The sequence below is a fragment of the Saccopteryx leptura genome, chromosome 3 (genome assembly GCF_036850995.1).
Source record: "Saccopteryx leptura isolate mSacLep1 chromosome 3, mSacLep1_pri_phased_curated, whole genome shotgun sequence".
Lineage (NCBI taxonomy): Eukaryota > Metazoa > Chordata > Mammalia > Chiroptera > Emballonuridae > Saccopteryx > Saccopteryx leptura.
In genome coordinates this window covers 273206942-273223301 of record NC_089505.1, presented here as the reverse complement: position 1 = coordinate 273223301, position 16360 = coordinate 273206942, and the positions used below count along the sequence as shown (strand labels likewise).

The following is a 16360-nucleotide window of genomic DNA, read 5'->3' as shown; positions in this document are numbered from 1 at the left end:
CCAATGGAGCCTCAGCTGCGGGAGGGGAAGAGAGAGACAGAGAAGGAGAGGGGGAGGGGTGGAGAAGCAGATGGGCGCTTCTCCTGTGTGCCCTGGCCGGAAATCGAACCCAGGACTCCTGCACGCCAGGCTGACGCTCAACCACTGAGCCAACTGGCCAGGGCCTACTTATTGATTTTTTAGAGAGAGACGGAGAGAGAGGAGAGAGTGAGAAGCATCAATTCGTAGTTGCTTCTCTTTGATTATTCATTGATTGCTTTTTAACATGCTCTGACGGGGTGAGATGGGGTGAGCCAGGGTTTCTCTTTATTTTTTTAGCATGCTATTTTAAAAAAAACTTTATTTAGAAAATTAAATTTAATGGGGTGACAGTGCTCAGTACATAGGTTTCAGGGTCAACGTTCTATCCACTGAACCACCACCGGTCAGGCTCAAGTATCACAGTTCTTAAAAATTTAGATTTTTCGGCCCTGGCCGGTTGGCTCAGTGGTAGAGCGTCGACCGGCCTGGCGTGCAGAAGTCCAGGATTCGATTCCCCGGCAGGGCACACAGGAGAAGCGCCCATCTGCTTCTCCACCCCTCCCCCTCTCCTTCCTCTCTGTTTCTCTCTTCCCCTCCTGCAGTGAGGCTCCACTGGAGCAAAGATGGCCTGGGCGCTGGGGATGGCACCTTGGCCTCTGCCCCAGGCGCTGGAGTGGCTCTGGTTGCAACAGAGCGACGCCCCGGAGGGGCAGAGCATCGCCCCCTGGTGTGCAGAGCGTCGCCCCCTGGTGGGCGTGCCGGGTGGATCCCAGTCAGGCGCATGCGGGAGTCTGTCTGACTGTCTCTCCCCGTTTCCAGCTTCAGAAAAATACAAAAAAAAAAAAAAAAAATTTAGATTTTTCTTTTTCATTGTAATAAAAGATACAGAAGTCAATATATTCATGGAAACAGTTTCCTTTCTCTGACCTTTATAATTATTCCTTAGGATAAATTCTTAGGAATGGAAATACTAACTTAATTATTAGAGTATTTATATGATTCTTTTTTTTTTTTTTTTTTTACAGAGACAGAAAGAGAGTCAGAGAGAGGGACAGACAGACAGGAACAGGAACAGAGAGAGATGAGAAGCATCAATCATTAGTTTTTCATTGTGACACCTTAGTTGTTCATTGATTGCTTTGTCATATGTGCCTTGACTGTGGGGCTACAGCAGACTGAGTAACCCCTTGCTTGAGCCAGCAACCTTGGGTCCAAGCAAACCAGATGAGCCCGCGCTCAAGCTGGCGACCTCGGGGTCTCGAACCTGGGTCCTCTGCATCCTAGTCTGATGCTCTATCCACTGTGCCACCGCCTGGTCAGGCTATTTTTATGATTCTTGATGAAATAAGTAATACCTTCAGAGCATTATACTAATTCACACTGACACAATGAATGGCTTTAAATGTTATTTATATGCTTCCTTATTAGAGAAGTAATTCAGACGAAAAGTAATGAGAAATATCAAAAAAGTGTGTTATCATACATATACTTAAGATTCTTAGAAAGTACTGTGCTGTAGATCAGGGTTTTGCATGCCAAATGAGTCTTAAACATATTTAATTATGGTTTATTCTCTATAGGAAAGAAAAAAGCATGCTAGAAGCCAACCTTTCAAGAATCTTAAATGGATATATAACTTGCTTACTCTTAGTAACAACATATGGCAAGCAAGTACCTCATTCAGGGGCCAGTTTTGAATTTTTTTTTAAACTTATTTATTTTAGAGAGAGAGGAAGGGAGAGAGAAAGACAGACAGATGGGAACATCAATCTGTTCCTGTATGTGCCCTGACTGGGAATCGAACTAGCAACCTTTGAATATTGGGACAACACTTTAAGCAACTAAGCTACCCAGCCAGGGCTGTTTTGTTTTTTCAATTTCAAGCTTTGTTCACAGGATGGAAAATGATTCATAATCACATATGATTGATATAAAAAAAATAAAGTATTAGCTTGAACTATCATCTCCAAAAGATATCCTTGACCAGGGACACATAAAACAGTGGATCATATGAATAAATTAGTTTTGGTAATTTCTCATTAAAACAATCATCATCCGCCTGACCTGTGGTGGCGCAGTGGATAAAGTGTCAACCTGGAAATGCTGAGGTCGCCGGTTCAAAACCCTGGGCTTGCATGGTCAAGGCACATATAGGAGTTGATGCTTCCAGCTCCTCCCCCTTGTCTCTCTCTCTGTCTCTCTCCCACCCTCTCTCTCCTCTCTAAAATGAATAAATAAAATAAAAAAATTAAAAAACAAAACAAAACAAAAACAAAAACAAAAACAAAAACAATCATCATCCTAATAAAAGCAATGACTGTATTACCGGACTAAGAATATTAGTTCCATGGACTGGAATAATATCATTTTTACAGACCTCAAATTATTAATATTAACTGGGGTTGTACAAGATATTCTTTAATGTTCTTGATAGCTCTGAGATTTTATGAAATGAAGGGTTAATTTTCTCATTTTGGGTATTGACTTCACTGCCATAGATTTAGTGTTAAATCCCATATTTTTCTTGCAAAATTAGTTCAGCTAGTGTCCAAACTATATTGTTAAATGATGTATGAGGTAACAGGATTGTTGTGTTAAAAAGAATTGTTTCTCATAAATCATTTGGAAAAGTATATCTGGGTAAGAGTTAAGGGAGTTTGCCAGACAAATTTACTATCATTTCCTTCCAAGCTTAAGTAGTAATATAAGGCAGGAGTCCTAGAGATTACAAGGAAGTAAAGAGAATCAGCTTTAGGTGGAATTACCAAAGTACTGGGGAAAGTAAAATTTAAAGACCAATGGCCATTATGGCTCAAAGCAAAGCAAATTAAAATTCAGATAATCTATATAAAATGAGTAGTGAATTCTGTATAATTGACACTATGGTATCTAGTTATGACTTACAAGAGATTTATAATTGCTGTATGACAATCTTATTAAATGTTTAATCAACAACTCCTCTTATGTGTCACAGTTCAAAGAGAATGTAACTCATCATTTGCAGTCTAATGATGTACTGTGCTTACTCTGGAGTCTGAATATAACTAGACTCCAATTTTGAATCTAAACAACTTATAAAAAACAATGATTATGCCCATCTTAACCTTATTATAGCTGATTCCAGCCAAAATTAACATTTTACATCAATCAAGAACAGCACTTTGATTACTCGAGAAACACTTTGAAGAAAAAGATTTAATTGTATTGTTCTAGTACCTTGGGTCTTTTTCTGTGTAAAAACGTTCATTACGTTTGTTATCACCAAAAGTGGCTCGATAGACATCATGACAGCGAAGGTTCCTCTGGAAGGTATAGAATAAAACATCTTCCTCTTCTTCATCCTTTACCCATTCTGAGAAAAAAGTCAAGAATTATACACAGTCACCTATTTACAGGTAAAAATAAAAAAAGTGCATTCTAAGTGCCAAAGAAAGATGTGTAAGTTTGACCCTGGAAATCTAAATCTAACATAGGTTTGACTGTACATAACCTGTTACACATAAGCCTGAGAGTTCTCCAGAGGAAAAAAACAATTCACCACATCAATTCTAAGTTTTCAAGTAGTTATCAGTCCCATAGTACTCAAGTTTTAAGTAGGAGCTGAATGTTCAATATTTAGGAAAGCCTTTGGTAAAGTTACGTTTATTTTCAGGAGAAGAATTATGTTTAAATCTACAACCTTTAAGTCTGAAGAAATATTAGATCATTTTCTCTCATGCCTAAATGTTTTCTGTCTGCCTTAAAGCCACAGGATATCTCAAAGTATCAAATATACTTTAATGCAGGTGTTTTCTTGACCTTACCAGAAGCTGTCCATGGACGTTTTCACATCATGACTGCCACCTGGCTGACAGTTACTGCAAAGCATTATTGTATAGTATGCATCCTGGTTTTAAGAAGTTAAAATGTACAAAATTTATCTTAGGATCAATTGATAGGGTATAATTTTAATTTATTGCAAAAGCCTATTTAAAGAATTTATATTTATTGATTTGAGAGAGAGAGAGAAACATCAATTTGTTCCACTTATTTATGCATTCATTAGTTAATTCCTGTATGTGCCCTGACCAGGGATCAAACCCCGAACCTTGATGTATCGGGATGATACTCTAACCAGGGGTCCCCAAACTTTTACACAGGGGGCCAGTTCACTGTCCCTCAGACCGCTGGAGGGCCGGATAAATGGCCTCAGGGGGCCGCATGAGGCCCGTGGGCCATAGTTTGGGGACACCTGCTAACCAACTGAGCTACCCAGCCAGGGGTACTGCAAAAGCATTTAGTTATTAAACAATAGGAAAATTTATGTCAGAAATGAAAAAGGGGAAAAGTATGAACATATGTATCACTCAATGATCAATGATAGGATTTAAAGTTGGTTCTATTAGTAAAAATATAACAATTTCTACTGATGAATAAGTTAGTTCAACATGTTTAGAAATTTCTCTTGGTGGTGACCTTGGGCCATTTGCTATTGGATATATAATTAAAGAAGGGAAAGTCTCCTGAAGAGGCATACAGCAAGGTGCGGAGTCCACGGGGGTAAACTGATCAGGCACTCATCTTTTCATTCACTCACATGTGCAAGTACTGTAGAATGTTTCAAAAGTGGGAACAATTCTCTTACTGTTGCTTTGTTAACAGAGAAGACAGTTTGGGTTGGTGGCTTACCAAAACTGGACACATTTGGGAAAGAAGCTTCCATTACAGGCTGATCACTGAGCTTCACAACTATGCAGGTAGATGCTTCAGAATCTTCTGTTCTTATCTTGGCGGCTACATATTTTTCATCAGGAGCAACTCTGATACAATCAATGAAGGGCTGGTCTAATTTAAGTTCCTCCAAATTGAACAAAACTTCATAATTATCACTGTCTGCTGCATAAAGAAAAGGATTAAAAAGATGACACTACAAGATATACTTAAAATATTTTAAACTGTATTTCAATGTTTTAAATTAGCATTCCTCTTCTATAAGCTATATTCTGGCTTCCTTCCTCATTAATGGAAGCTTGATTTGCATAGAAACGGGCATTAGTTATTTAATATTTTATGCTATTCAATATAATACCATATTTCAACTTGTGACGTTATTTGATACCATTATTGTCTAGTATTTATTGACCATATAGAACCTAGAAAAGACAATGTAAATGACAATGAGTAATCATACCTAGCACAGTGCCTGAGATATAGCAGATGCTCATAAAAATGCTGGTTCCTAATTTCACTCTTCCTGACAAAGCTTTTGAGTGTAGCTGTTAACTATAGCTTAAACAAACCCAGACAGTAAAAACTAGCCATTTAAGAAACTCTGAAATAATCTAAAAATTTTTTTTTAAATCTCTGAGAATATAAATTTTTCTATGAAAAATGTGAAATGTGAAAAGTCAGAGTATGTTACAAGGAAAATCTGTGGTATACCTTCTTCATCTTTTGAACGAACCAAGCAGCAACCTTCTTGATAGTAAACAAAACCACCATGTTTAATCTGACAATAAAAAGAAATGGTTTATTTAGCACAATAATAAATAATTTAATGATTTAAACATTTAATTTAATTAACTTTAATGATCTGACTAGTCAAGACAAAGAAATTAGATCTTTCAGAAAAGTAGGCCTACTGAAGTTTATGAGTAAACACATTAAAATATAAACAGATCATTTTTTACAACATAATGGTTAAGAAATAGTTTTCATAGGTTCACAATCACTGAAGAAATTTCTTTACAAAAGTGAAAGAGGCAAGAGAGAGAGAGAGAAGACATAGTGAAATCTGTCAGTTTTCATGACTTACAAAGCAGTTTAGCTATACCCTGGGAACACCTGACATCCCTATAATGCAGCGGTTCTCAACCTGTGGGTCACGACCCCGGCGAACGACCAAAACAAAGGGGTCACCTAAAGCCATCGGAAAATACATATTTTATTTAAAAATGTATTGTGTACATATTTTATTTAAAAATATATACATATTTTACTTAAAAATGTATTGTATAATAAATATGTATTTTCCGATGGCTTTAGGCGACCCCTGTGTTTTGGTCGTTCAACCCCCGCCGGGGTTGCGACCCACAGGTTGAGAACCGCTGCTATAGTGGGACTGAATTAATAGAGATCAAGAGGCATCTTTGAGATAATCCAAAATGATGCAGATGAATAAACTGTGGCTCAGACTGGGCTGAAGACCCAGTCAATAACTTTCTTAGATTCCTTCCTCTAAAATATGCTGTCACCAACAGCATATTTTATACAAAGCACCTTATTCTCTGTGGGGTGACAGAGACATAGACCATTTGAAATTGAGAGAATGAATAGTGCTCCTGTCTAATATCTACATATTAAATATAGCTGATTGCTATGACTTCAGGTAGCTTAAGACACATTTATTACCTGCTAGGTAGTGGCATAATATGAAATTTGTTATTCTTTTTGTTATATTTTATTGATTGATTTTTAGAGGGAGGAGGAAATAGAGAGAGAGAAGCAGGAAGCATCAACTCAAGTAGTTGCTTCTTATATGTGCCTTGACCAGGCAAGCCCAGGGTTTCGAACTGGCGACCTCAGTGTTTCAGGTCGACGCTTTATCCACCAAAGGTCAGGCTGGAATTTGTTATTCTTAACCTATAGCTATTTCCATTCTACATGTCTGTGATTTTCATTTATAAGCTGTGGTTCTGTTTTCTAATCTTATTAAAAATTTTTCAACAGGCATGTTTAATTTGTTTCAACTGAATATTTGTGATTGTGGTAACTATAAAGTAATTAAAACAAATATTAAGGCTTTTATGATATTATACTAATAAAAATGAGTTTCTTTTTATTTTTTTAGATTTGAAGCCATTTGTGAATATACTGGTGTGTTTACATCTGTGCAAGTGTTTGTGGTATAAATTTCTTTTTAAAAAAGTGTAGGTCCTGGCCAAGTAGCTCAGTTGGTTTGAGCGTTGTCCCACTATGACAAGGTTGTAGGTTCCATCCCTGGTCAGGGCACATACAAGAATCAACCAATGAATGCATGAATGAGTGGCACAACACACTGATGTTTCTCTTTCTCTCCCTTTCTCTCTGAATAAATAAAATTTTTGAAGTGTAGATAGCACAAATACTTTTCAAATTGTAAAGAAACATGACTTAGTTTCATTTGAACGTACTCTTGGAGTTATTTTTAAAAATTCAGAACAGAACTGGTTGTTTCCAAAAATCAGAATTAACAAAATATGCTTGGAAATTCATCTTGGTTTTGATCTTTATAATTTAAGGATCACACTATGCTTATTCTTTGTTATTTACATTAAAGCATATTTTAAGGGCCAAAAGCTGTCTAATTTTGATGTGGCACTTATATCTATAAATCACAAGTTCGTTCATTTACACCTGGACTGGTAATATCAGATTTAACAAAAATTCATAAATATCCTACCTCTGCATTGATGATTTCGTATTCTTCTTGTGGTTGTGTTTCTAATTTTGTTCTCACTTTTTCAAATGCATCCATTTTCTCTGAAAGGAATTTTTCGTTTTCTTGTTTAATAGGCAAAGAATCCTGGAAAAGTTTTATTGGCATGATCATATTTCAAACTAGGGGAAAATAATCTTTGCTTTTAAAAGATAATTATTCTATCTTTCTCATGCAGGTACTACAACATTAGGTTTATACCTATGAAATAGTATGCATTTCACAGATCCTAAATGTGTTTTCTCAAGCTCAAGAAGTAATCTCTTTTTCATTTACAAAATGTAAACAAAGAAAATGAGGTGGATACTTAAGATGCAGAATTATCAAGAAGCACTGGAGAATGCTAAATATATATATACTATAAAAAAGGTTTACAGAAAATTAAGCACCAAAGGAAATCCTATGAATATTTACATATTAATTATCCAGAAAGAGAGTTACAAAAAATAGTCTACCAAGTTTTATAAAGCACTAAAATACCTCCTAAAAAGGAGGGAAATGTCAATGAGAGAAGACAACATCATTTTCATTAACAAATGTTCACTCTTTATACACAGCAAGAGTTATAGTAAGAAATTTGTTCTACTTTTTTATCTTCATTAGCCACAATTTTCTTCTCTCGAGGGGATGAGGAGTCCCCCAAATAGGACTATTTATCAGATTAAAAGATATATAAATGCTTTATAAAACAAAGCTTCTCTTTGAGGTTAAGGAAAAAATAATATGTTCACCATATAGAAGGAGAAACAAAGAAAAATAATGGAAAATTAATGAACATGAATAGAGATCATGTGCCCATCTTATTGGGGCTACTGCATAAGCTAAGAGCTTTAGTTGACATCTGTTTAGCATATAAATACCTTATAAATGATTAAAATTTATACAAAATAAAACTTTAGTTGTCAGATAAAAAAAAAGGGTTCAATAATTCAACACTCCACAGGTTTGCCTTGTTTAAGCAAAATATTCTAGACAAGATTTTCAATCTCGACTTTCTGCCAAAGACGACAACTGTACAGTGACTTGTGCCAGAGGGGCATTAAGCCTTTGGTAAGGACCTCCAACAGCTGGTAAATATTTATCGCACAAGTGTGTCCATGGTACTTTACCAACACTGTAGAGAATATAGGCTAAAAATAAAGTTTATATCACAAAGCGTTTACAATCTAAAATTAAACACATAACTAAAATCAAATGTAAAAACAATCATTTCCACAAAGTTTTTCCTTTAGAATTCTTGAGATGCATTATGATTTGGATTAGATTCAAATTAGTAACAATGGTTGTTATGGTAGTCTAAATTTACTTCAATCATATAATTAAAATGAAAAATTACTTCAAATCCAAATTCTGGCAGCTCATATGTTTTTATTTTTCTTTCTTTCTCTTTCCTTCCTTCCCTACTTCCCATCTTCCTTTCTTCCTTCCTTTTTTAGCATTGCTACAAAACTTAGAATTGATATTTAAAGTAGTGAGGCAAAATATCTGTACCAATAATTTCCTACTATCGCCTAAAATACAAATCAGGAAATCGCTGTAACTCCATCCTGAAACTATAACAGCAGCAGGATCTGCTTTTTCATTTCCAGATAAATGCTTATCTCTCCTAGAATTCCCACGAGAACTTTTGAAGTAGTCAGGATAACTGTGAAGAGTACTTGTTTCTTCTCCCTTGCGGCTCCCAGCACATTTTCAGTCAGAGAGCCCGGCTCTGCCACTTTTAAACACCTGTTCTTACTGAGAGCCACGACCAACGCAGGGCTACGGGCAACAGAGTTTGGCCTAATACTTGCTCTCTCTCTCTTTTTTTTTTTTTTCATTTTTCTCAAGCTGGAAACAGGGAGAGACAGTCAGACAGACTCCCGCATGCGCCCGACCGGGATCCACCTGGCACGCCCACCAGGGGCGACGCTCTACCCACCAGGGGGCGATGCTCTGCCCATCCTGGGCGTCGCCATGTTGCGACCAGAGCCACTCTAGCGCCTGAGGCAGAGGCCACAGAGCCATCCCCAGCGCCCGGGCCATCTTTGCTCCAATGGAGCCTTGGCTGCGGGAGGGGAAGAGAGAGACAGAGAGGAAAGCGTGGCGGAGGGGTGGAGAAGCAAATGGGCGCTTCTCCCGTTGTGCCCTGGCCGGGAATCGAACCCGGGTCCTCCGCACGCTAGGCCGATGCTCTACCGCTGAGCCAACCGGCCAGGGCCAATACTTGCTCTCTTACTGAAACTTATTTTACATTCTTTTTTCTATGTCAAAATAAAAAAAAACTCAGTTTATCTGAACGAAAACAACCCTGAAAGCAACAGGATTTTTAACTGCCTAACAAAGGGAAAGTAGCTTTCAAAAGCCCAGTACGTAATTCCTAAAAAATAATTACACCCGGGGATTTATATAATATTCATAAACTCCAACTTGGTTTTTTTATATTTATTTTAGAAAGGAGAGGGAGAGACAGAGAGAGAGAGAGAGAGGAGAGACAGAGAGAGAGAAGGGGGGAGGAGCTGGAAGCATCAACTCCCATATGTGCCTTGACCAGGCGAGCCCAGGGTTTCGAACAGGCGACCTCAGCATTTCCAGGTCGATGCTTTATCCACTGTGCCAACACAGGTCAGGCTCCAACTTATTTTTGAATTTACTTCTGTCCCAGCAATACCCACTGTGTTTTTTAGGCTTTCATTCGTGTTGGTTAGCATTATCATTAGGGCATGCAGCAAACCTATCCATCTAGCCAAGTATCTTAATACATTAGTAGTCTATTAGTAGTCTATTAGTTTCAAGGGCATACACTGCCTAATGGAGGTGAGGTGAGGATAGCTTAACTTAAAATTTTAAGAAGGTTACATGTACAGTGTCACTCCATTAGTAGGAAAAAAAGTACTCCTTCCCACCCTTCAGGTGACCCACCACAAACCTATCTTAGCAATGAAAACTTACACATAAGGATAGAATATGTAAATGTCAGTATGACAAAATGTTTAAAGATAGAAAAACGGCACTGTAAAAAGATATTAGACTGTTTTTAATCAAGATAGTACCATTAATAAATGGCTAATTCCAAGTCTGGGGCAGGGAGACTAAAAACTAGTTTTAGGACATCATCTACCCGAAAGCAAGAAAATGCTCAAAGATTAATGGATACTTGTCAAAACGGCACAAGGGCCCGTTTGAAGGGGTTCCTACTACCTATATTTGCGACACTTTGAGCATCAAAAGGAATAATGACTAAAAAGGAATAATGACTGTACTTGATTATAATACACTGAAAGAAATTCACAGTAACTTGAAACCAAGCTCCCCAAGTAAACTAAAATAAAAAAAAGAGGATACACCTGGCCGGTTGGCTCAGCGGTAGAGCGTCGGCCTAGCGTGCGGAGGACCCGGGTTCGATTCCCGGCCAGGGCACACAGGAGAAGCGCCCATTTGCTTCTCCACCCCTCCGCCGCGCTTTCCTCTCTGTCTCTCTCTTCCCCTCCCGCAGCCAAGGCTCCATCGGAGCAAAGATGGCCCGGGCGCTGGGGATGGCTCTGTGGCCTCTGCCCCAGGCGCTAGAGTGGCTCTGGTCGCAACATGGCGACGCCCAGGATGGGCAAAGCATCGCCCCCTGGTGGGCAGAGCGTCGCCCCTGGTGGGCGTGCCGGGTGGATCCCGGTCGGGCGCATGTGGGAGTCTGTCTGACTGTCTCTCCCTGTTTCCAGCTTCAGAAAAATGAAAAAAAAAAAAAAAAAAAAAAAGAGGATACAACCAAAAATCTGTTTTTTTATGGAGTAATACCAGCTAATAAGTATAGAATGAATAACAGAACTAGAAAATCATGAGCATGTCCAAGTGAAATAATCGATGAAAGATCATTAGTGGTTGTTAAACTCGTTAGGTGAAATTATACTGGGTAATACAATATTTACATAGTACCAAAGTATTACCATACTTGGCATTTGCAAAGGGAATGTCTTTTTAACAATGGAGAGAACAAGCAGTTATGTCTCTAACCAAAATGGTCAAGCATATGTGTTTCCTGATATAAAATATTTCAATTTAAGAAAAGTAAACCTAAAGGAAGTAGAAGGAAATTAATTTGTTTCAATGAAATTGACAGAAGACTAGACCAACAAAATATAAAGTTGGTTCTTTGAAAAAAATGTACTAAAAAAGACATGTATAGCAAAGCTAATTTAAAGAAGACATGAAGAGCCCTGGCCAGTTGGCTCAGTGGTAGAGCGTCGGCCTGGCGTGCGGGGGACCCGGGTTCGATTCCCGGCCAGGGCACATAGGAGAAGCGCCCATTTGCTTCTCCATCCCCCCCCTCCTTCCTCTCTGTCTCTCTCTTCCCCTCCCGCAGCCAAGGCTCCATTGGAGCAAAGATGGCCCGGGCGCTGGGGATGGCTCCTTGGCCTTTGCCCCAGGCGCTAGAGTGGCTCTGGTCGCGGCAGAGCGACCCCCCGGAGGGGCAGAGCATCGCCCCCTGGTGGGCAAAGCGTTGCCCCTGGTGGGCGTGCAGGGCGGATCCCGGTCGGGCGCATGTGGGAGTCTGTCTCTCCCCGTTTCCAGCTTCAGAAAAATACAAAAAAAAAAGAGAAGACATGAAGATTAGGAATGAAAATATGGCATGATTAGGCATATAAAGATTTTTAAAAACCACAATAAAGTTCTTTATGCTAGTACATTTGAAAACATATAAAATGGGTAATTTTTCAGAAAATAAATTAATTACCAATACTAAAAAAATTGAAGAGCTGTACAACTGAAGAGCTAATAACTATCAAAGAAATTGAACTGGTAATTAAATGTACACTTCTTAAGAGACACCAAACCCAGATCCTTTAAAAGGTAACTTTCTTGAATCTTCAAAGAACAGATAATCTCATGTCAACTATTTAAGAAAAAGTGCCTACGACTTAAAACTACTCAACTAATTTTATCAGACTAATATAACCTTGATACTAAAACTGGACAATGACAATTAAAAATCAATTTTATTGTAAAATGTAGATTTAAAAAACCTGAAATAAAATAAATCAATGTATTTTTTAAAAGCACAACCCCCCCCATAACAGCAATAATAAAACTCTATATGACCAAGAAGGATTTATCTTAAGAGTGAAAGGATGGTTCAACATTAGAAAAATGTATCAATGTACCCTATTTCCCTATGTATAAAACGATACCATGTATAAAAGATGCACCTTAATTTTGGGCCCCGAAATTTGAAAAAAAATGTATTACATAAGGTTATTGAACTCGTTTTATTCATCATAAAATTCATACAACTCATCACTGTCAAAACTCCCATCCAATTAGCTTGTCCTCATCTGTGTTTGGTGACAAATCACTGTCTTTAACAATGAGCATAAAAACAAGCACGAAAAAGCGGGAAATGCAAGTAAAAAAATCTATAATCACTGTATAAGATGCACCCAGTTTTTAGACCCCAAATTTTTCGGGGGAAACTGTGTCTTATACATGGGGAAATATGGTGATCTAACACAAATAAAGGAGATAAATGTTAGGACTGTTTCATTCAATTAACAGAGGGAAAAAGAATAACACTTAAAAAATAATAAAACCTTAAATTAGGAACAGACAGCAACTTCCTTGACTTGATAAATGGTCTGTATATACTACAGTAAATCTGTAATTAATACAACCAAAGTGTATTTCTATTAGCACACATCTCTCTCTTTTTTTTTTTTTTAAGTGAGAGGTGGGGAGGCAGAGACAGACTCTCACATGCACCCTGACTGGGAGCCACTTGGCAAGCCTCCTACCGGGAGATGCTTTCCCAGTCTGGGCTGCTGCTCCGTTGCTCAGCAACTGAGCTATTTTAATACCTGAGGTGAAGCCATAGAGCCATCCTCATGGCCCAGGGCCAACTTTGCTCAAACCCTTCAAGCCATGGCTGCTGCAGGAGGGGAAGAGAGAACTGGGGGTGGGGGAGAAGCAGATGGTCATTTCTTCTGTGTGCCCTAACCAGGAATTGAACCCGAAACTTCCACACGCCTGGCTGATGCTCTACCACTGAGCAATCGACCAGGGCTTAGCTCACATCTTATTTAGCATTTGTGAAACACTTTTCAAGAATCTTTGTTGTATTCATAATTGTATTTGATGTTTATTTTGCTATTCAAAAGTGATTGTTAAATGAAAGAAAGTAATTGTTTCTTTTGCTCCCTACTCCAATTCCTCTCCCCCCCCCCTTTCTCTGGAGTCCAGTAAGATTTCTGCCCTTCTCATTCTACTGATTGCTGGTCAATCACTGATGACCACTGCAATGCAAAAAGTACAAATATTAATTCTGGGTATTAACACTACTTGAGCTATCTGCTCAAGGCATAGCCAATCACTTCCTTTTCTTAACACTTTTCTTTACTGGGCTTTCAGGACCCCTCATTCTCATTGTTTGCTCCTATTATTTCACTTTCTTCATCTCTGTAGCTGGTTCCTACTCAACTCTGGCTTGTTAACATTGGCATGCCCTGAACATAGTCAGCACTAATTCTCTGGTGATCTCATCTAGACACATGACCTTAAATACTATTTATATGCTAAGGACTCCCAAATTTATATCTTTAGCCCAACCCTTTATCCTGGATAAGATGAATTTGTATATCCAACTGACTACTCAATATTTCTACTTGGATGTCTGGTATGTCAAAAAATATCCAAAACTGAACTTTCCATCTCCTCATGTATCCTCTCCCTCCCAAAATTTGTTCTTCAGGCAATTGTTCCTATCTTCATAAATGGTAGCTCTGTCCTTCCAGCTGCTTAGGTTTAAAAGCTTTAACAAGTTATTTGTATAATGCTCACAAAAATTAGAGGTATTTCAAAATGAATGCAAAGTGATAAAAAAAAGAAGCATTTGATATTTTTTATTAAACAAGAACATCAGGAAAGCAAACAACAAGTCAAAGAAAGTTGTTTGATTATGCAAATGAGATGTAAAACCAACTTTTATTTCATTGGTGAAAATGCACTATGCAAAAGGCTGAAAGTAGTGGAGTATCTGCACATTCCCTGATCCCCTAATTTTTGTGAGCAGTGTATTTCTCTCTTGCCACAATCAAGTAATCTGCAAATCTTGTCAATTCTACATTCAAGATATAGCTAAAATCTGACCACTTCTTCCACTTGCACTGGTACTATATTGGTATCAGCATCATTTCTCCTTTAGATTACTGCAAGAGACTAAATGTTCTCTGAGCTTGTGCCTCTGCTTTCCACAGTACATTTTCAATGAATAGAGCCTAAAGTCAGATCACATAACGCCTTCATTCAAAACCCCTCCAATGGTTTTCCCATCTTACTCAAGATGGGAAAAGAAAAGCAAAAATCCTTATAGCGGCCTACAAAGTCCTAAAAGATCTTGTCTCCTTACTATGCTGACCTCATATACTACGACACTCATTCCAGGCCAGTTACTTTGAGCCACGCTGGCTTCTTTGATGTACTTGAAGCAATTGCTCAAATGTTACCTCCTCAAGTAGGCTTTCCTGGACCACCCATTAGAATAACAATCCTCCCTATCTCAACATGACCTATTCATTCCTTCCCTGTATTATGAGATTTTTCATTGTACCCATTGCCTCTGACCTACTTTGTATTTTCCTCATCCATTTCTTTATTTTGCTCTCTTGCCAACAGAAATGGTAAGCTCCATGAAAGTAGGGGTTTTGGCTTCCTTTGCTCAATGCTCTATACCTACCAGCTAGACCAGTGCAAAGTAAGTGTTCAACAAATAATTGCTGAGTTGAATGAAACACAAACATGAAACAAAGATTTAAAAACTTATCTAACAAAAGACATCGTAATCAAAGTAAAAAACACATAAAAGAAAAAGGACATGTAAAAAACTCTATGAATCACCAAGAAAAAGACAAACTCATTAGGAAAAATGGTTAAAGAACATGAATAAGCAATTCAATAAGACACCACCATCGGGTCGATAAACATAAGAAATGATTTTCAACCTCTTTATTAGTCAGGGCAATGAGAATTAAAAAAACGACATATATTTATCCACCAAAAGGGCGAAAAGGAAAAGGCCTGATAATATCAAGTGTTATTCAAGATATAAAGATCGAATTTTCAACCTGACAAGTGGTGCCACAGCGGATAGAGCATCGACCTGGGACGCTGAGGCCCCTGGTTCAAAACCCCAAGGTCATCAGCTCAAGTGTGGGATCACAGACATGATCTCATGGTTGCTGGCTTGAGCCCAAAGGTTGCTAGCTTGATTGGAGACCCCCAGTCAAGGCACATATGAGAAGCAATCAATGAACAACTAAGGTGAAGAAGCACTGACTAGTTGATCCTTCTCTCCCCTTCTTCTCTAAAAATCAATGAATAAAATCTTAAAATAGATTTTTTTCACATATTCCTTCCTAGTTTAAGATACTTCCATTAAATTAGAAATTACTTTGAAAAGAAACATTAGGATGCAAATACAATCAGGGATTCTAATTCTAGACAAAGTTTCTAGAGAAAGACTAGCATATACAGATAAGTATATACAAGATTGTGCTTTGCACACCTGGTCTTTTTCTGTGGTATAGCATACAAACTACACAGAAGTTATAATAAATGAACCAGAGATAACATGTAGAATCTCAAATCATAATATTGAATAAACAAGCAAGTTATACAACAGTATTTTATTTATATAAAGTTTCAAAACATGAAATACTATGTATCATCTGCAGATACAAATACATGTGCAATTTACATAAAAACACACATAAAAAGAGATTAAGGGTGATTTGCACTAGGGAGGTAAAGTATGAAATGTGATGAGGAAGTACACAATAGTCTTCGAATGTATCTTTTTACTGAAGAAAAAAGTTACAATTAGTAGTGGGCACGTGGGTATTTGTTATGGTATACCTTCTGACT

At 37.9% G+C, this 16360-nt stretch overlaps 1 protein-coding gene across 4 annotated transcripts in view; it reads right to left on the bottom strand.

The window, feature by feature from the left end:
• PREPL (prolyl endopeptidase like) overlaps positions 1-16360 on the bottom strand; it is a 42773-nt gene that overhangs the window by 17842 nt on the left and 8571 nt on the right. For 3 of the 4 annotated variants that reach the window (XM_066378365.1, XM_066378366.1, XM_066378362.1), the window contains 4 exons: positions 7442-7564; positions 5443-5509; positions 4690-4896; positions 3238-3373 (listed from right to left, as the gene is read on the bottom strand). In XM_066378365.1, coding sequence (XP_066234462.1) covers positions 3238-3373; positions 4690-4896; positions 5443-5509; positions 7442-7516 — 485 coding nt within the window. In that variant the 5' untranslated portion in view covers positions 7517-7564. The remainder of the gene's footprint in view (positions 1-3237; positions 3374-4689; positions 4897-5442; positions 5510-7441; positions 7565-16360) is intronic. The other variant, XM_066378363.1, reaches the window with a different exon arrangement.